The following is a 20,971-nucleotide window of genomic DNA, read 5'->3' as shown; positions in this document are numbered from 1 at the left end:
TAAAAATCTTAAAATCTTTTCCAACCCTGAAATAGATAACATGGCAGAGAAATATATTGCCCACTAGTGGGTTGGAAATGGTTTTACATCTCATTTTAACATACTTGTAGCAAGGCTTGCAGTCTTCTAAAGCTATATGTTGCATTGTATTAAGACCTAATGAAAAGATGTGTTTTATGTATTATTTTTGCAGATAATCACCTCTCTATGCCCCATGTATGGCAGCCGATTTGGGTATGCCCTTTCCAATGGCACAGTTGGAGTTTATGACAAAATGGCCCGATCCTGGAGAATTAAAGTTAGTATGTTCAGCTTCTGCTATTCAAGGATTTTATATTTCCAGTATTAAGAGGCTTCTGTACTAATTATTGGAATTCTTTTTCAGTCCAAAAATCATGCCATGAGTATTCATGCTTTTGACCTTAATTCTGATGGAGTATGTGAACTGATAACTGGCTGGTCGAATGGGAAGGTAGGTTTAAATAGCAGAGCTCAAAGTAGCAAATTCGATGTTGGCTGCATGAGAATAGGAACATGGAAATATAAACCTGAGTTCCTTGACTACGTTTTCAAATTTCTCTCAGTCTTTCTACATTATTTCTTCCTTCCAGAGTGAGTGTTTTTTCACCCTTACAAGCCACATTTGAGATAAAATATCTGGGTAGATTCTTTTAAAGTCTCTCTGATAGAATGAAAATTCATTGTTCAAAATGCTTTTGGTACATGTAGACCAGTGAAAAATAAAAGAACTTTTAATAATCTAATAATGAACTGTCTTAGCGCTTTCCTAGTAAATCTTTAAAAATAACTGGAAACTCAGTTAGTGGGGGAAATCATGTTAGTAATACTGAAATGATTATTAAAGTCTAATGCTGGCATGTTGTTCTCAGCAACTTCAAAGCAATATTCTTTTGCTTTCTTTTTTTCTCCTCAAATCAGATTTTCTTATAGACTTTTGACGAGTCAAAATTGTCTCCTTAGAAACTCCTCTAAGTAGCTGCCAGATCTCCATGGATACCATTTGCCCTAGCTTTTTATCTGTTACTCTTGAACTACCTAAAGAGGAGCAACAAATTCCTGTCTTTTCTCTTTTGCTTTTTCTTTGCCTATCGCTCACACCTCCAGCCTTTCTTTGATGTTATATAAAAAAATAGTTTCTAAAAAGTTATTATAAAATAGAAATTCCATCTCACCCAGCTATTCCCCGTTGGGTATCTTCCCCAAAGAGTTAAAGATGTAATATTGGGATACATGCATACCCTTGTTTATAGCAGCACAACTTGTAATAGCTCGATCTTGGAAGTGGCCTGTATGCCCATCACCAAATGAATGGATAAAGAAAATGTGATATTTATATACATAATGAAATTCTTCTCTTCTATAAAAAGGATAAATTCAAATCATTTGTAGAAGAAATAGATATACCTTAAATCCAATGTTAGTGAAATAAATCACAAGGTTTCTCTTATATGAGAAACCTGAAGTATAAGAAAGGGCAAAACAAAAAATTGATTATAGGAAAGTGAGATCATACCTTTTTGGAGATGGGAGAAGGATCTTCTGCTAGGGAATCCCAGCTGTGAGAAGGGAGAAGGATCATCCCTTCCCTAGGAAGGGATGGAAAGAAGAGCGAGGAGAAGGGAAGTACAATAAGAAGGGCTAAGATGTGACATAATATATAATGTAATAACTTCCCATGATGAGTGTATTCACTGTGTATCTCAAACATGTACTAATAAAAACTTAAAAAAATGAAGCTGTTAGGTTAGAGCTGGGTGTGATAGTGCACACTGGTCATCCTAGTATTCCGGGAGGCTAAAGCAAGCGGATAGCAAGTTCAAACCCAGCCCAAACAACTTAGCAAGTCTCTATCTCAAAATTACAAATAAAAAAGGCTGAGTGTGTAGCTCGGCATGAAGGCCTTAGGCTTGATCCCCAGAATTAAAAAAACAACAACAACAACAACTAGGTTCCTTTTCTTAGTTTTGTCTGTGATGTGGGTATTAAAAGTTTTAAGGGAGTTGAGGGTACAGCTCAGTAGTAGATCTCTTGCACAGCATATAGAAGGCCTTGGGTTCAATTCCCAGTACCACTATTATGAAGACTCTAGTTGTTTGTGAAGGTATTTGAAGTTCATAAAACAAGTGTCTTAGTCCACTGAGGCTTTTTATAACAAAATACCATAGACTGTGCAGCTTGTAAATAACACTTCACAAGCTCCAGAAAGTCAAAGTGAAGGTGCTGGCAAGATGTGGGTGTGGGAGGGCCTGGTCCCTCAGAGGGCCGTCTTCTCGCTACAGCTTTCCCTGTGGAGAGAGTAAGGGACTCTCAGTGTCTCCTGTGGGGTACTAATCCCAGGTGTGAGGGCACTGCTTCTCCTCACTTCCCAGAGGCTTTTAACTCCTACACTGTCACCTTGGGGTTAAGATTTCAGCATTCTTTAATGGGACAAAACTACTCACACCATAGCGATGAACCAAATTATGGGAAAAATTATTACAGTGGATTCAGGAATTAGAAAACTACTAGATTTAAGAAATCATTAAAAGTTACCTCAAAATATGACTTTGGACCTAGAGTTTTTATAAGGAAATACTTTGAAAATTTTGAGGATTTTCTATTATATAATGTGTCTCAGCACAAAAAAAAAGATAAATTATACAAGCATTATGTAAGTGGGAAACTGATTATCTACACTTAACAGGAATAGCACAGAAAAGGAAAACACACAGATGCAGCTTGGTAATGTAGGTGTAAAGATACTAAACAAATGCTACTAGCCAGTTAACTCTATAGTAGGCCATTTGTTGAGTTAGAGGCCCATCCTCTCCCTCAGGACAAAACTTCCATGTTGGGTAAGCAAAAGAGCAGAGTAACTACAGAAATAGCAATGCATAATCCTCTTTCTTAGTGAGCAAATGAGCCCTCTCATTTGCTAAAATTGTGGGACTGAATGCAAGAAGCTGTTAGGTGGTGAGGCTTTCATTGGAAAGAAGCAAGTCAGTTTAGTTTGAGTTAGAGGGTTACATTATATACCAACACCTTTGGTAAGATGCAGGGATCCTTTTGCAGGCTTTCATAGTCATAATCTCCAGGCTTATATGATGTTATTTTATGTAACATGAATAATAGAAAGTGATATTACTCCAGGCAAGGGGGTAGGCTGTGATTTTTTGTTTGCAAAGTTTTACCAAGAAGGATGTCAAAGACAAAACAGTAGAGACTTCTGGGAGAGCATGGCGGATAGATAAGAGCAGCTACTGAGGCTCTCTGAGATACCCCGCTTAGAATCCAGGAATGGTGTGGTATGAGGAATCCTAAGCAAGGGGAGATATACCCTGCCGACCCAGGAACAGAGAGAGAACAGAGTGGAGAGAAACCAACTGGAAATGCAATCCCAGTGCTATAACAGGAACAGATAAAATCTCAGCTTGGAAGCTGGAACCCGTGCCTCTGGAAGCCGTGATTTGTATTTCCTGCTGCCACTGCTGCGTCCAAATCCACACGGCACGGAGAGAGACACGTGAAAGCTCTGAGAGTGGGAATTGGTGAACGGAATTGAGAGGAGGACTGGCAAGGAGCCCTACATCAACCTGCAGTGAGTGAGCAGAACAGGGACCCTTCCATAGAGTAGGAGGCTCCAGCAAAGGACATTCTGGGATCAGCCAGACTAGCCGGAACAGGACGCTGCAGTGACTTTAGTCACATATTCCCCTCTCAAGCAGGATTGGTGGGGAGTGCCTGGCCTGGGTGACACCACTGACTAAGACCCAATAGGCTAGCCCAAACCAGGTCCCAGCGCCTGGCGGTGCACCCTAGCAGGGAAGCCTTCGGTAGGTTGACCTGGAGGGGCGGGCCCAGCAGAGGCTGCCCAGGTCTGTGTCTCCCTAGTGCACTGCAGTGGGCAGGAACAACTAGCCAGCGGATTCAAACAAACTGTAACCTACAAAGAAAAAAACTGGGCTTCCTATATTCGCTTGTATGGAAGGAACAAAAAGTATGGGAAGAGGGAGCAACAAGAAAGGTCCTCAGTCCCCAATCCTGAGAACACTGATCCAGGAAAGATAAATGCAAAGGAGAACAGAAAACATGCAGTATCAGACATGGCACCAAGAGACATAAAGCAGTATCTCTGGAGCCTCATAGATGAGTTCAAAAGTGAAGTATTTAATGAAATAAAGCAAGATATAAGTGGAATAGTTAGAGAAATGCTAAGTACCGCCCAAGAAAAAACAGATGGTGGAATGGAAGAACAGAAAAAAAGGGGAGAATTGTTTGATGGAAAAAATAGAGAAAACATAGAATATGTGAAGCAGGTTCAAAGAGATTACCAGGAAACTAAAAACTCTATCGAAAACTGGCATAACAAAAAGAAAGAAACTAAGGATAGATTATCTGAACTGGAGGGCAGATTTGTAATGTGGGAGCATGAATGAAAAACTTCTTAAAAATAACAAGAAAACAAACAGCAATAATACAAAAGCTAGAAGATGATAAGAGGATCTATCCTGGTGCTATAACAGGAACAGATAAACTTAAGAATTAAGAACATAAAAGAAGAAGGACACAAACAAATGGATTACAAAAGCTATTCACAGAAATAATCCAAGAGAATTTCCCGAATTTAGCAAAAGATAAAGATACTCAGATGTATGAGGCATACAGGACCCCAGCCACCTACAACCCAAACAGAGCTACACCCAGGCATATAATAATCAAAATTCCAGAAATCCAATATAAGAACAGAATATTAAAAGCTGTCAAAGACAGGAAACATCACTTACAAGGGAACACTCATCAGAATTACAGCAGACTTCTCGGCACAAACCATCAAATCATGAAGAGCGTGGGGGGAAATAATTCAAGCTTTGAAAGATAATAACCTCCAGCCAAGATTGATATATCATGCACAACTGTCCCTAGAAGTTGATAGAAAAACAAGGTGCTTCCAGGATAAAGAGGAACTAGGAGAATTTGCAACCACCAGTTCAACTCTATAGAGAATATTGCAGGATATTCTACAAAAGGAAAATACCAAGATTCCAGAAACAGTGGCAGAGAGGCCACAATGAATGGAGCAGAAAGCGAAATGAAGACAAACTGACAACAAACAACAGAAAAAGAGCTCAACAGAAATGAGGCAGAGAAGGTTGGATGGTAGGAACAGCTATTCTGGAGAATATAAGACATCATAATAGCTAGTGCTGATTTAGTATCATCTTGTTTTGAAGTCCCATCAAGCTTTTATTCTTCTGTCTCCATCGGTCTTAACAGGTTGTATCTTATTGGATTTTATTATGTGTGATAATATAAACAAAAACTTTTATAGACAAAGAGATTATACAGAAACCATTGTTCATTTTCTGTTAGTTATACCCTGTAATACTGTCATTCTCTTGAATGGTTTTACATTGTCTCGATATATTTGGTGCTGCAGTATACAAAGTTATACTCAAAGATTTCAAGGAAAGAGACACTATGGTAACTATCTTTATGTCAGGATATCTTGTGGTGAAACTATTTTGCTTAAATGGTTATGTTTTGACGTGCGCTGTTTTGTTGTTATGCCCTCTTTTATCTCAATCTCCTTTTTTAAATTACTTACTTTTTTATTTTTATCTTTTTAATTAAGGGAAAAATAAATAAAAAATAGCAGGATATATTATAGTAACCCACTTTGATTTCCTATTAACTTGATTTGAAACCCTCTATTGCCCTCATCATCTTGTTTTGACTGATTTTCCCCTATTCTGCTTCGCTTGATAGTACCAAGTTCGAAAGTATAGGCAACAACTGTGAAGACATTAGGATTCATTATGACACCCATTCTGGTTGACTCTTATCTTCTTTTAAAGTCTGTAATGTCTCCAATGTTTTGGTTTTATTCTTTACTGTTTTGTTCAATTTTATTATAACTGATGATATAGGCAGTTCTTTTTAAAGATAGCAAGAGGCAGTATGGTAACCATTGTTGATCACCTGGTATTTTGTTTTTACATTATGTATTATGTCCATTCTTTTGATTTGACTGACTCTGTTCTGTTATGTCACATTTGGTTTTACTCTCTTCAAAAAAAAGTAATAAGAACTGTGGGAGTAATAAAACCCAAAATGTGTAATTCTCATTGTACAAAAGAAAGGAAAAGAAAGTGCTCTAAAGGAAATATCTGCATGTATATTTAAGTGTATAAGATAGATAACCATATTACTGAATTTTTCTGGATCACTGAACAGAACTGTTAGCAGTCTCACTGTTTGAAAGTTCACTTTATATACTTTAATTTTGTAACTTAAACAAATATTTCTAAGATAACAATATATAATCTATTAACTAATGATTTCCTACTGTTTATTTTTTCTGAAATTCTGTATAACTTGTACCCTTTTTCTGTTTTTTTTTTTTTTTTTTTGCTTTTTCTCCTTAAATAAAATCTAAAAAAAAAAGACAAAATATATTCTAACATGGTGGTATATGCCTGTAATCCTATCCCTGGGGACGCAGAATGTTTTCTGCAAGTTTGATGCCAGGTTGAGTTGTATAATGAGTTCATAACCAGCCTGAATTACACAATGACACCTTGTCTCAAGCCCCAACTACCCCTCAAAGAAAAAGAAATAAAAAAGACAAAATAATGAATGGCACTGTCAATTCATAATGCTTGTTCTACGAGATTTACTATAGCTAGTCTTTTAGTCTTTTATTGATGATACCTGTGTCCTTGTCTGGAACAAAATTATCATTTCAAGTAAGTGAAAATTTCATGTTATTTCTGAGATACATTAATTTTTTTTTTAATTTTTAAATTTTATTTATTTATTTTTGTCTTTTTTTTTGTCTTTTTCATTTTTATCGGTACCCACGATTGAACTCACGACTGCCTGCAAGGCAGGCGCTTATTCCACTGAGCTAAATCCCCAGCCTCTATTTTTGTCTTTTTGAGACAGTTTTTCTCTGTAGTTCAGGCTGACCTTGGGCTCACGATGTAGCCCAGACTGGTCTCTAACTTGCAACAGTCCTCCTGTCTCAGCCTCCTGGGTGCTGGGATTATAGGCATGTGCCACAACGCCCAGTTGAAAATTTCTTTTTGAAAAACTGGTTCTCACTTTGTAGTTCAGGCTGGCCTTGAATTTGTGATCTTCTTGCTCAGCCTCTTGAATGCCAGGATTACAAGAATGTGTTACCACAAACAGCTGATGATTGTTTTTCAGATGCACTTGTTTCTGATTCATGTTGTATCCTGGGAAGAGTGGACTTGAGAGTTCTCTAAGAACTCTGAATAGTTTTTATATGGAAGAGGGCTCTTGTAAAATGAGAGTTGTTGTAAAATGTTTTAGGTGGAAGATTTGGCTAATTTGGCATTGTTTAGACTTTAGCTGTAACTAAATTTTATAAATTTATATATCCTAAGAGATGTAATTTTATATGGCACTAACATTTGTGGTGTATCTGTGTGTTAGGTCCTATTAAAAGTACTTTCCACGTAGTAACTGTTTTTAGGCCTCGTTACAGCCAGGGGAGGTGTAGGTACTGTTATTTTCCCTGTATTCATGCTATTGATGCCTAGATGAGAACAAATAGAAAATGGTTAAGAAGCTCACCCAGTATCCCATAGTACATGGCACAGATGAATTCTGGACCCTGGCAGTTTAACCTTGGAGCCCACAGCATTTTGTGCCACACTGTGTATACTGTATGAATTACATCTTAGCTGATGCATTTTTCAAATGAAACATTATTTGAAGGCCAGTATGTAAAACAACTTTTACTGAAAAAGAAGAAAGTAAAGCTGGTTTGAGGCCCTTTTGCTCCTCCTGGCCACAGAAGTCATAGGTATCACTAGAGAAGTTACAGGCTTTATGGAGTAGTCTTAAAAACTACTAATTAAAGGACTTGGAAAACTGGTTTTCATTTTAAAATTTTGTGGTGGTAGTATCATTTTCAAACTGTAGCTGAAGTGGTTTTTAAGTTCTTGTTTTATTTTTAGGTTGATGCTCGAAGTGACCGGACAGGGGAGGTCATCTTTAAAGACAACTTTGCTTCAGCAATTGCTGGTGTGGTGGAAGGAGATTACCGAATGGATGGCCACGTACAGCTCATCTGCTGCTCGGTGGATGGGGAAAGTAAATCGGGATAAGAAAAATCCTTGAAAAGTCAAATTTTCAATTTCGTTGGATCAAGATGCCAGCAAATTCCACTAGAAGATACTGTGTTGGGGCTCGCTAGTTATAATAAATGCACCTAAGCTGGAAGGAGAGAATTTAGATTTTTGTCTTTTAAAAGCAAGTAATTGATGACCCAACGGTAGGTGTGACCATCTTTGGGATGTTCTTCCTTCAAGTGAGTATTTTGTCTCTTTTCAGTCCGAGGTTACCTGCCAGGCACAGCCGAGATGAGGGGAAGCCTCATGGACACTAGCATGGAGCAGGACCTGATCCGAGAGCTGAGTCAGAAGAAGCAGAATCTGTTGCTGGAACTCCGTAACTATGAGGAAAATGCCAGGGTGCGGCCTAATGTGAAGGGGAACTAGAAGTAAACGTGAGAGAAGAGTTAGAGTCAGTGCTGGCCAGAAAGCTGAGGCAGGAGGATTGCGAGGTTATAGCCAACCTAGCAAGCTCTGTCTCAAAATTAAAAAACAAACAAACAAACAAAAAACCCAGAAAACACTGGGTATGTAGCTCAGAGGTAGAATGCGTGAGGCCCTGGGTTCAGTCCCCGATTCTTCCAAAAGAAGAAAAGAAAAATGATGATAGGAAGTTCTTCTTATGGAGCTGAATAGCCAGATCATTTAAAAAGGATATTTGTTCAGCGTTTCAGTGAGGTCAGTGAGCTGAAGTGGGGGGGCTGTCTTGCAGGCTGAACTGAGCAGTCCACAGAATGAGGCTGACGGGCAGAGGGATGTCATACCGGCCAACACCAGGCTCCACACTATCCTCTCCGTCAACCTGGGCAGCGAGACTCAAGCTGCACACACAGAGTTGTGCGTTTCCACTTCAAATGGTAAGATGTTACTTATAGCATGGGTTCAGGTGCCCGTGTCACCTTGGAATAGTTACTGAACTACCCTTTTCTTCTTTCCTGCAGATACCATCATCCGAGCAGTGTTGATTTTTGCAGAGGGAATTTTTGTAGGGGAAAGCCACGTGGTACATCCCAGCGTCCACAACCTCTCCAGCTCTGTCTGTGTCCCAATTATACCACCCAAGGATGTCCCTGTCGATCTGCACTTGAAAGCCTTTGTGGGTTACAGAAGCAGGTGACCCATTACAAGTTCAGTTCTGTAAAGCACTTGTTTTCCATTACGCATGCAATCTGTGGGGCCAGAGACACCACTTAGTGGCTCTGCCCTCCGGTGGAGGTTTCCTAGGACCTTTTACTGGAAGGGGCCAGTGTGTAAGTTTAAAATGGTTATTTTCTGTTTTAATCAGATGACCTTAGAATCACAAAATATGTCTGAGACTGGAGAGACTGGAGATGTAGCACCATGGAGGAGTGTGTAATCCCCAGCACTGCACAACCAAGAAAAGTTTAATTAGTGATTTGTCAACTTACAGTTTTGGCTATTAAGACTTAAAGAGTTGGGGTGCCCCTGTGTATTAGAGTAGGGTTTTATATAATCTCAGCTAGTAAAGAAAAACCACAGAATTTGTGGAAAATAAAGTCTTCTCACATCCCTTTAAGAGTACTTGAAAGCCCAGTGTCTGCATGGCTATATGTGTGCTCATGAGCCCTAATTCTCAAATCCCGCTTCTATAATACATTAGCCTTCGAGTCTTTTGGGGGACTGAAGCCCTTAAATATCATGTGGTGATGATCCTGTAGCGACTTTAGTTTTGGGGCCTCGCTTTTTGAAGTGATATTATACTGAACATTTCTCTTGTGTCCCTCTGGTTGGCCCTAGCACCCAGTTCCATGTATTCGAGTTGACAAGACAGCTGCCCCGATTCTCCATGTATGCACTGACCAGCCCAGACTCTGCCAGCGAGCCACTCAGTTATGTTAACTTTATCATTACAGAACGGGCACAGAGGGTGAGTAGCATGGCCTTTTCTTTTGAGGTACTTTTGCTCACGTTATCTTCTCTTTTTTTGAAAAAAAAAAAAAAAATTATCTGAACAATCCTTAATTGCCAGTGAATTCGGACCAGTTCTTAATTCTTTTCTATTTTTTGTTATGGCCTTCGTATGGTTGTCTTGACTTAGTGTTTCAAAAGGAGCCTACTTCAAGATGGAAAGAGGAGAAGCTGGGTGCAGTGGCATGTGAGGCTGAGGCAATCCTCTTGGATTGCTTGAGCTGAGGAGTTCAGGGTCAGCCTGTGCAACATAGTGAAACTTTGTCTGTTAAAAAGAAAAAAAAAAGATGGGGAGAGGGTGGGACTTGGAGCTGGAAATACATTTTGGGTTCAAGTTCTATCTTAACTAAATACATTCTTAGTAATCATGGATATTCTGCCCTGAGCCTCAGTTTCCTTACCTATAAGTGAGGGAAGTATTGCCCACCTCACAAAGGGCCTTTGAGGATTATGTGACTGGTATGACAGTACCTTGTAAAGTCTAAAGGACTCTTGCCAGTGGCCTTAACCTTGGCCGGGTTGCAGTATTCTTGGTTTTTTAATTGCATAGATGGCCTGTGTGGAACCTGAAGGTTCATAGGTGGACCCTTCCAGGCAACCTCATGATTCTTACATAGATGTTGCAAACCACTGTGTGTTATTACTAACACTGAAACATAGCGTGTGGACATGTGTTTTTGGCATATGTGCATGAATATTTCATTTAAAAACTTTTTACAAGTAGAATCAATTAGTTTTAAGCAGACAGTGATATCCAGGATACACCCACAGAACAGCTATCTTATAAACAGATTTAGCACTGAACCATAGTAATTTATACATGATAGAGTACGGGTATGTCTCAGTATAAAATACTGTAAAATCCTGCCTGCCATGGGGCCAGACATAATTCTGAACGTTACTTGAGAAAACGTATGAGAAGGGAAAAAGGGAGTGTGACTTTTTCTTAGTGGGGGATGAAGTATAATTTTTTTAACCAAATAGTAAAACTAGAGTGAAGGAAAAAGTCTTCCTTGTGTAACAGCTATACATTAAGAACCGAAGTTTACTTTATTCTATTATTTTTCAGATCGCTCTATGGCTCAACCAGAACTTTCTGTTACCAGAAGACACTAATATTCAGAATGCTCCATTTCAAGCGTGTTTCACGTCTTTACGGAATGGTGGTCACCTCTGCATAAAAATAAAATCTAGTGGAGAGGTAATATTGAATGTCATGGGGCAGGTGCAAGATGTAACCCCGCAGTGGAGCACTTGCCTAGTGTGTGTGAGGCCCTGTGTTCCAGCCACCGCATCAGAGAAGAAAAAAGAAAGAAAAAAAAGGAAAACAGTGTTATTATCATTGGTGTCCATAGTTTTCTTGTGGGGTTTAACCATTCAGTGGAAAGTAAGATGTGACATCAGTGTGAGGATCTTAAAAACCATCGTTTCAGCTGAGCCTTTGCGTGTTATTGCAGACACTGGAGTATAGTAACAGGATGGTTTTCTGCCTTTCTCCTTCCTTCCCTTCACTCTTTCCTATAATGCGGGAAGCAGGGGGAGAGGGGAGATTACTAAGGTGGATTTCATTATTTGAATAATTTTGTCATTTAGTTCATAAGGCTCACAGATTGACCTTTTAGCTATGGTGCAGGAAGTAATGAATGTGGTTTGTAATTTCCTGAAGGGCTAAACTCTACCTGATCACTACATATAAATATATGCTCAGTAATTGTGTTAACTGAAGAAAGTCAATCTCGGTTGACTTTATTTCCTATCTGAGAATGCTAAACTTGCCTGTTTTCTTTTCTTGGCTAGATTACTTTAAATACTGATGATATTGATTTGGCTGGTGATATCATCCAGTCAATGGCATCATTTTTTGCTATTGAAGACCTTCAAGTAGAAGCAGATTTTCCTATCTACTTTGAGGAGTTACGAAAGGTGCTAATTAAGGTGAGGGCACCTACTTTGTTGCATTTGTGAAACTATGTTAGTCTCTTAGTCTGAGATATTTATTTTATGAGATGTATGAGCTCGGAGAAGCTGAGGCAGGAAGATCACAAGTTCAAGCCCAGGGTGGTCAACTTAGTGACTCAGTAAGCCCATTTCAAAATAAAATTTTTAAAAAAGAACTGGAATTGTAGCTTAAGACGAAAGTCCTGGGTTTGGTCCCCTGTACCACACACACAGAAAAGGAGATGAATATATTCATGTTCTAAAGAATTTTTGGAAAGAGTTGAACTAGTATTGGAGAGTTCACTAGTTAAAGGTTTTCTCTTATAAAAGTGAGTAGTAATCACTTGGTCATCCTACTACCATCCTTTGGGTTAGGACACTACTTTTAACAATATATTAATATTTTCCTTTGCTACAGCTTCATCCTACCTGTTATATCTACTTTAGTCTTCACTTATTATTTCCTAAAAACCAAAATTAAAAATTAAAAAATAAGAAATTAGGAGGATTATGATTGACTTACAAGTAGAGCACCATTCTCAATCTAGATTTTTGTTTTTTTGAGACAGTGTCTTATTATGTAGTTCAGGGTGGCCTTGAACTCATTATGTAGTCCACACTGACCTCAGAGTCAGGGTCATCTTCCTGCCTCATCCTCCCAAGTGCTGACATTACAATTGTGTGCCCCCATACCTGGCTCAATCCAGATCTTTAAAATGTTAGTATGTGTATTGCTAGGGCTTCCAGTGGTAAGACATGGGAAGGACCCACATGGAGTGTTATCCTCGGAGGCAGCATAGGTAATTATTGTGTTGAACAAGAGATAATAGGTGTTATTCCTGATGGTATAAGTAAACAGGGCAAAGAAACCTCTGTATCTGGTAGAGAGTATCTTAGTCTAGTTTTGAAGAATTTTGTGAAGCCGTTTTAATTCCTGAGTGTTCATGTCCAGGTGGATGAATATCACTCAGTGCATCAGAAGCTCAGTGCTGACATGGCTGATGATTCTAACCTGATCCGAAGTTTGCTGGTCCAAGCTGAGGATGCTCGTCTGATGAGGGACATGTGAGTAGGAACTCTCAGGAGGAATCTAAATTGGTACAGCGACTTTGGAAAAATAACATGGCATCATCAGTGAAGCTGAAAATGTGTATACCCTGTGACCCAGCAGTTGTGCTCCTAACAAGCATATAGTTTAGAGTACACTTGTAAACCAGGGTATTTGGACAAGAGTCTGCATAAAGGAGCTGGGAATGTAATTCATTGCTTCTCTAGAATTCATGAGGCTCTGGGTTTAATACTCAGTACTGAAAAATATTTATAAAGGCATTGCTTATAAGGATTCTGTATTAGGGGCTTGGGATTTAGCTCAGTGGCATAAGCGCCTGCCTTGCAAGCAGGCAGTCGTGAGTTCGATCCCTGGTACCAATAAAAAAACGAGAAAAAAAAAGAATTCTGTATTAGTTTTCCATCCAAACAATAAAATACATAAGGACAGTTTTGGAGGCTCAGAGTTCAAATAGCATGGTACTAGCTCTGGTGCAGCTCCCTGGCTACATCACCTAAGGGCTGATGGCATCATCCCAGGAGCATGTGAAGAGTGAGAGATCACAGGGAGCAAGAGAGCAGGAAGGAGCCAGTCTTATTCTTTATAACAGTCCTCTGGAGAAACTCACTGGGTGCCATGAGAACCACCTTAATCCATTCTGAGGGCAGGGCCTCTAGTGACCTCGTGACCTTGTACTAGGGTCCTACCTCTTAAGGGTTCTACCTCTTTAACATGGTCACATTGGGACCAAGATTCCAACATACAAACCTTTGGGATGGGGGACACTTAAACTGTATCCAAATCATAGCAAATCCCAAAGTGGAAGTGATTGGAACTAATGTGCAGGTACAGTGGGTAAATACACTATATTTGTCCAGTGGAGCAGACAGTGCGTTCGTCTCCATGACACATGACAGTGTGGACAAATCTTAAAAACAGTGGCAACTGACTGAAGACTCAGTGAAGATGTGTAGTATGCTCCTACTTACATAGTCTGAAGAAAGGCAAAACCAAACTCTGTTCCTTGGGAAGCATGTATCAATGATAAAACTGTACATAGAGGGGCATGGCTCAGAGGGAGGGCACTTGACTCACGGTGTGTTGCAAGGCCTCTGAGTTAGATTTTTAACACTGCAAAAAAAAAAAAAATGTAATGCTATGGTTTAGACCTAAAACATTCCCAGAGGCCGCCTGTATTTAGCGGTGGGGCTTTTGGGAAGAGATTGGCTCATGGGGGCCCAGTACAAATCAGTGGATGCATGCACTGAAATGTGCTGCTAGGAGGGCTAAGGTTAGGAACCTTGTCAGGAAGTAAGGCCTGCCTAGAGATGTGTCACTGAGGAGGACCTGGAAGGGTACATTCTTGTTCCCAGCTCCTCGTTTCCCTACTTCCTGCCGGCTGGGAGTTGAGCAGCTTTTCTCCACCACACGTTTCCACAGGGCTGTTTCTGCCTTGGATCCAGCCAATAACAGCCTGAACCAATGGAAAACTGTGAGCCAATTAAACCTCTCCTAATTTTATATTATGCTACTTAACTAAATCACTGTTTTTCAGATGTTGTCTTACTCACTGTACTCATTTTTGAGACACAGTACTTGCCACCCACAACTTAAGGGGTTTATTTTGGCTGATGTTTTCAGTCCATAATCAGCTAGCTCCAAGGCATGAAGGCATAGCAGAGGGGCATCATGGAGAAAAAGCTGCCATGTCATGGTGGCTAAGAAGCAGAGGAGCCCAGTGGCCCACCTCTCACCAGGTCCCCCCTCCTAACAGCAAGCCAGCTGTCATACCCCTATAATCCGATTACCTGGAAAAGCCCTGCCTCTGAGGGCAGAAGGCTTGAGGGACTTTCAGATAAAAACCGTGACACATAGGTACTTGAATCATCTGTAAATTGAAATAGACATTTCCTTCCTGTGCCAACTTTTGCTCCAGGTCTTCTAGTTTCTCTTTCTCTTTTAAATTAAAATGATATTGCTGGCTTTAGGAATTTGACCCTGAAGAACATGAAATGCCTAAGGAGGAAAGTGACCAGCAGCCTCTAAGTTCTTTCTTTTTGGAAATATGAGATTCTAATGCATATATTTTATTTTGCCAATTTAGTTCACATGTAATATAGACACAATTCATCCTTTTTTAGGTTTACTATTCAATACATTTGGAGAAACTTACCTGTTATTGCAGCCAAGACTTAGAACGCTTTTATCACATTTGTGCTTTCAGTTCTGCAAATCTCCTGGGACTGCATTCTTCCCCTGTAGTTTTATGTTTTCCAGAATGTCACATAAAGGGAGTCATATATAGGCTTTGAGCCTGGCTTCTATAACCTACCACAAAGCCTTTGAGGCTCACTTGTGTTGTTGCATATACTGCATCAGTAGACTATTTTTAAAAATTGCTGAATAATATTCCACTTATATATGAGCAGTAATTTGTTTACTGTCTCATCATATGATGGACATTTGGGCAGGTTCAGGACTTTAATGATTATGGATAAAGCTTCTGTATATACTTAATTCAGGTTTATTGCAAACATGTATTTTCATATCTCTTGAGATTGGATTGCAATGTAGCAAGTGCTGAATAAGTTACCAAAATATATTATTTTGTGCTCTTGTCAGCAGTGTATGATAGTTCTAGTTGTTCTACATTGTTGCCAGCTTTATTTTCAGTTTTAAAAAACTTAATCATTTTTATTATTGGGTAATAATATTTCATTGTGGTTTTATCTTATTCTTTTAAAAAAGTTTGATAGGGGCAGGGGATTTAGCTCAGCGGCATAAGTGCCTGCCTTGCAAGCCTGTGGTTGTGAGTTCGATCCCCAGTACCGATTAAAAAAAAATAGCTTGATAAAAAAATGAAGTTAACTGTGTTGTCTAGTTACATTTATTAAGAACAGGTCAGTTTTATCTAATGAATATTAACCTGAAACTCAAAAGGCAGTCTTAGCACTTTGCACACTTTTCCTTACCCTCTACACAGTAGGCTTGCCATTCTTAAGTTTTTAATGCCTAGCCAACTGAGGACCAATCACAAGAAAGATCAGTTGATTTCTACTTACTAAATAGGCTATTTTGATAGAAACTTATCAATGTTTTCAAAGAAAACTTCAGCAGTTACCCAATTTAATGAAAACAGAGCTACAAGTGCCTTCTTTAAAAAAAAAATGATGCTTAAGGAGTTTGCAAGTGTTTCGTAAGCCTGCCATATTAAGAAACAATGATATTAAATTTCTGTTGATTTACATAGGAAAACGATGAAGAATCGCTACATGGAACTCTATGATCTTAATAAAAACCTGCTAAATGGGTATAAAATTCGGTGTAGCAATCATACAGAGCTATTAGGAAACCTTAAAGCAGTAAATCAAGCGATTCAGAGGGCAGGTCATCTGCGTGGTAAGTCTCTTTTCAAGGCACTGTAATTTATCTGTAATTTTGGGGAAAGGGCCATTGAAGATGATGGTAACATTCCATAATTCATATTGGGGCCTAAACATTCCAAAGTTGGTCCCATCACTTGGGTTTCCATCAGTCAGCCTGCTGTTCAGCTTCCGTCTCCAGACTTCAAAGGGAAAGAAGCTTCTAGTGTGATGTGGTGCACGCCTATAGTCCCAGCACTCAGGAGCTGGAGACAGAACTGTGAGTCTGAGGCCAGTCTGTTTGGCATAGTGAGTTCAAGGCCAGCCTGCACTATTTTATATACTGAGATCATTTCAAAAAACAAAACCAAAAAGAGAAAAGAAACACCTTTCACTTTTTGTCTAAGATCTTGATGCATTTTCTAAGGAAAAATTTAGTGGTTATACAGCAAAGGAGTGTAGAACCTTAAAGTCCCCATTAGAATAAAAGACACAGCTGGGCATGCTGGCTCATGCCTGTAATCCCAGCACTCGGGAGGCTGAGGCAGGAAGATTGTTGCGAGTTCAAGACCAGCCTGGGCTACAAAGTGAGTTCAAGGCCAGCCTGACCCTGTCTCAAAGACAAAAAAAATAGAATAAAAGACAGACTAAAAATAATAGACAAACCAAAGGAAGCAAAAATGTTGTTAAACTGGTGTCTGATTTCTTTTATTTTTAGGTCAATGCTTTGATCTTTTTAGAAATAATCACTGCTAAATGCATGTAAGCTTGGATTGGTTTCTAGGTTTAAGTGTTCCCTAAATTTGTTTTATGATAAATTTCTTTACCAAATTACCTCTTTTAGGGAGTGGTAAGATAAATTAGTAAAATTTGCATGTTATTATTTTCTAACCTAGTTTTATGTTGTTTTAAAACTAGACACTAATTTGTAATTTAACTGTTTCTTTTTTTATTTTGTTTTGTTTTTTGAGACAGGTTCTTACTATGTAGTATAGGCTATTCAACTCATTATGTAGCCCAGGCTGGCCTCCAATTCACAGCGGTCCTCCTGCCTCAGCCTCCCAACTGCTAGTATAATTTTACTCTTGGTAGTCTTTTCTTGAGACATACTGACTTGATGTTTCTTTTCATACAGTTGGGAAACCAAAGAACCAGGTGATAACTGCTTGTCGGGATGCCATTCGAAGCAACAACATCAACACACTATTCAGAATTATGAGGGTGGGGACAGCTCCTTCATAGAAGAGTAAATAAGAAATCAAGTTCCTGGAAAATCTAGGCTCTTTTGCTCTGAATAATGTCCTGGTGAACCCAGAGTGCTCAAAACAACAAAACCTGGCAAACTGCACAAATTAAAGATAAAGCATTACATCTGAAAAATGAAACCACTTTCTGTTTTTTTATTTATATATGTAAATGTATAAATATCTTTTTCCTTGAAATTGTAACTGAATTAATAATTTTCAAATAGGCTATCTTTTTCATTAAAATTAAAAGGTACTTTGTTATTGACTGATTGTAAAAGCACTATTACAGCAGAATTGAATAAACCATTTGTATTTTGTAAAGAAAAACTAGTTATTTGTGTGCCTTCCTGCCACTGAAAGATGAATGTCTTAGTTACTTTTCTTGTTGCTGAGATGATATACCTGACACAAGTGAAAGGACGAAAGGTTTATTTTGGCTCCCAATTTGCGCAGAGATTTCATTCCATAGTTGGCTGACTCCAAGGCAGGGTGGTGTGGCAGCGGGGCACTGCACAGAAGCAGCCCACATTGTGGCTGGCAGAAGGCAGCAACAAGCAGCCTGCCTCCCTCTCTCCCTTGAGAGTCCATCTAGAATGCAAGCCTACTGATTGGTGCCACCCACAACCAGAGCAGGGCTTCCATGATACCCAGAACTGTGTTAAAGCCATTTAGTGGACTAACTTAGTACCAAACATCCTTAATCCTAGTAGTATATAATATTGGATGTAGCCAGCTCCAAAAAATGCCCCATCTATGAGTGTATGAGGTATTGGGGAGACATCTAGACACAGGCTGTAACTGAATACAAATAAATTTATAAAGAATCGGTTTAAAGTGATTGGTTAGTTGAGGTAGTATTAGCTGCTGTAACAGACCTCAAAATTCATGACTCACTTATTTTTCATTTACTATACATATAAACTTAAGGAAAAGGAGTTAGGTGACTATTTTCACATTCACGTCATACAATGGAGGCCTTCAGGCATTACCCTCCCTTCTCTCACCTAGAGCTCTGAGAGGGCCAGGCCTAGAATCTGGCAGTTATTTATATCCAAGCCAGTAGAAAAGGAGGAGTGAGACAGAAGCCAGCTTTGTTGCAAACTGTGGCCTGTAAACAGCACAGTATCATTCCCCTCCCATTGCTCTGGGTAACACGTCATCTTGCATGCTAGCAGTGCCTGCCCAGGAAGTAAAATTGTGCCCTAATGTAGATTTCACTAGTTTAATGTCTAAAACAAGTCGGTTTTTTTTTTTTTTTTTCTTTTTCACATTTTAAACAGCATTCAGAAGCAGCTAGGGGTGGAATGAGACCTTCTCTTTAAGGTGAAAAACTAGTGATTATATCAACTTGGCCACTTAAGATTCCTCTCTCCTATTATCTGACATGTAGGCTTTGTGGAGTCCTGCTGTAGTTTATAAGCTGGAGATACATACGTTATTTCCAACAATCCTGTAAATAATAAAGTATTATATCTGCTCAAAGATAAAGAAACTGAGGATCAGAAATAGCGTCAAAGAATTAGTGCCAAATTCAAGCTCAAGTGTTTTTTTTGTTGTTGTTTTTTTCCTGCTTTAACCATAGCCTAAAATAGGTTTGTGTGTGTTTGTAGCAAGTTTACAGGGGACTGCACTCAGGGTCTCATGCATGCTAGGCAAGCCCCCTACTATTGAGCTGTATTTTCAGCCCCAGTTCATACATTTTGAAATTGAAATCTTAGTGGGTGCTGATTTTAAATGACATGAGATACCATTTCTCTCTCATGAGCCCAATATAATCATCTTAGTGTAGGTACCTCCATTGTTCTTCTGCCAAAAAATTCCTTTAGACCCCAAAATATTTGTGTCAGTATTAGAATTTCCCTGCAGCAAGATATGTGTCAGCAGTCCTGAAGGATTATAAATACTTTCACATTAATTCGATCTTCTGGATATCAGTATATCTATTTCAGAGGTGAGCCCTTTTAGTTTATGAAGGCAGACTGTCTTGTACAGGATCCCAGAAACTAGGTACATTGTGGTGTAAAGGTTAGAAACCTAGTACTGTAGTCACGGCCCTTCTAGTTAGTTAAAACTGTTCGTAAGCAAGTAGACTAGGTGGGAAGAAAGTATTCATAGAACACAGCTACCCTTTTTTCCCTTCTTAGATGTCATGTTCAGCTTAGCAACCCTTAGAAATGAGTTATATCAGCTCCTGTGCAATTCTGTTGCCCTGTTTTAATATCCTCATATGCTCTCAGTGCTACTTGTAGCAGCTAATTTGTTGAATCTTGTTATTGAAGCTTTAGGTGAATACTCTAGCCTTCATTTCACAACTGATTTTGTGAAAACCTGATAGAAAACTTTGCATCCCCTAAACCACCACACATATACATACTCCCTAACCCAAATTCAGGTATGCAGTATTATGTTGTTTTATTTTATTTTTGTTTTTCAGAAAAACATCTTGCTATGTAGTTCAGGTTGCCTTGAACTCACCACATAGTCTAGGCTGGCCTTGAACTCATAGTGATCCTCCTGATACCACCTCCCTGGAGCTGGGATTACAGGCTGTCCCTGTCTGGTCCTTAATATTTTCTGCTTATACAACTCTTAATTCCTTTATTAGTAGAACAGGTTCTTCATTCTCACTGGTGCTGAGCCAAAGCTAAGCTGCTGCCCTCCGTGGACTCGTCTATCCTCAGCACTTCTGCCAGGAGCCTTAGAAACAGAAGACCTGCGTTCTTTACAACTATTATGTAACCCCACAAGTGTTGTAAAAAATGATTTCCAACATGGTTATTAATGCTTCAAATTTTATAATTAGCAATTACAAATTGGCCAGCTGCAGTCTTGTGATCACAGAACTAAATTATCTCCAATTTCACTTTGAAACTAAAGTACAGTATGACATCCACTGCCAACTTATTTTGCATTTTGCCATTCCCATCTGGCCCTGCCCACACTATGCTCCGGCTCCTGAGTCATCTTTTTATTTGTACAGTACAGAGCTGCTTTTCCTAAAAAAGATGCCACATGGATAGCTCCCAAGTAGCTTTTCTGCTGTCTGTGTGGTTGGATTTTTGTTCTGCAGAGGTCATCTGTTTTTGTAGGGATGTCCCATTCCTTGAAGGCTGCACAGCCTCCTCCCTGTGATGTAAGTATATGGTAGTGTTGGGGAAGTACTTAAGCCAGAAACCTGAAGAAATACTGGTCTAGGAGACATAGCGTGCCCTGTCCCCTGCATTTTTCTGTTATTCTGTAGGGAAGAAAACAGTGATGTTTCAAAGGTTTTGGGCAATGGAGAAGTAAGGTTCAAAACTTAACTTT

At 39.2% G+C, this 20,971-nt stretch overlaps 1 protein-coding gene across 3 annotated transcripts in view; it reads left to right on the top strand.

Moving 5' to 3' along the window:
- Bbs2 (Bardet-Biedl syndrome 2) overlaps positions 1-17,992 on the top strand; it is a 29,310-nt gene extending 11,318 nt beyond the window's left edge. For 2 of the 3 annotated variants that reach the window (XM_063247346.1, XM_003472086.5), the window contains exons 6-17: positions 194-298; positions 386-472; positions 7,986-8,121; positions 8,362-8,501; positions 8,854-8,998; positions 9,083-9,254; positions 9,900-10,029; positions 11,140-11,271; positions 11,868-12,005; positions 12,961-13,073; positions 16,307-16,455; positions 17,554-17,992. In XM_063247346.1, coding sequence (XP_063103416.1) covers positions 194-298; positions 386-472; positions 7,986-8,121; positions 8,362-8,501; positions 8,854-8,998; positions 9,083-9,254; positions 9,900-10,029; positions 11,140-11,271; positions 11,868-12,005; positions 12,961-13,073; positions 16,307-16,455; positions 17,554-17,660 — 1,554 coding nt within the window. In that variant the 3' untranslated portion in view covers positions 17,661-17,992. The remainder of the gene's footprint in view (positions 1-193; positions 299-385; positions 473-7,985; positions 8,122-8,361; positions 8,502-8,853; positions 8,999-9,082; positions 9,255-9,899; positions 10,030-11,139; positions 11,272-11,867; positions 12,006-12,960; positions 13,074-16,306; positions 16,456-17,553) is intronic. The other variant, XM_063247347.1, reaches the window with a different exon arrangement.
- Positions 17,993-20,971: the final 2,979 nt, after the last annotated feature.

Source organism: Cavia porcellus, unplaced genomic scaffold (genome assembly GCF_034190915.1).
Source record: "Cavia porcellus strain 051 isolate PalLab524CR breed Dunkin Hartley unplaced genomic scaffold, mCavPor4.1 scaffold_4, whole genome shotgun sequence".
Lineage (NCBI taxonomy): Eukaryota > Metazoa > Chordata > Mammalia > Rodentia > Caviidae > Cavia > Cavia porcellus.
This window is presented reverse-complemented; position numbering and strand designations above follow the sequence as displayed.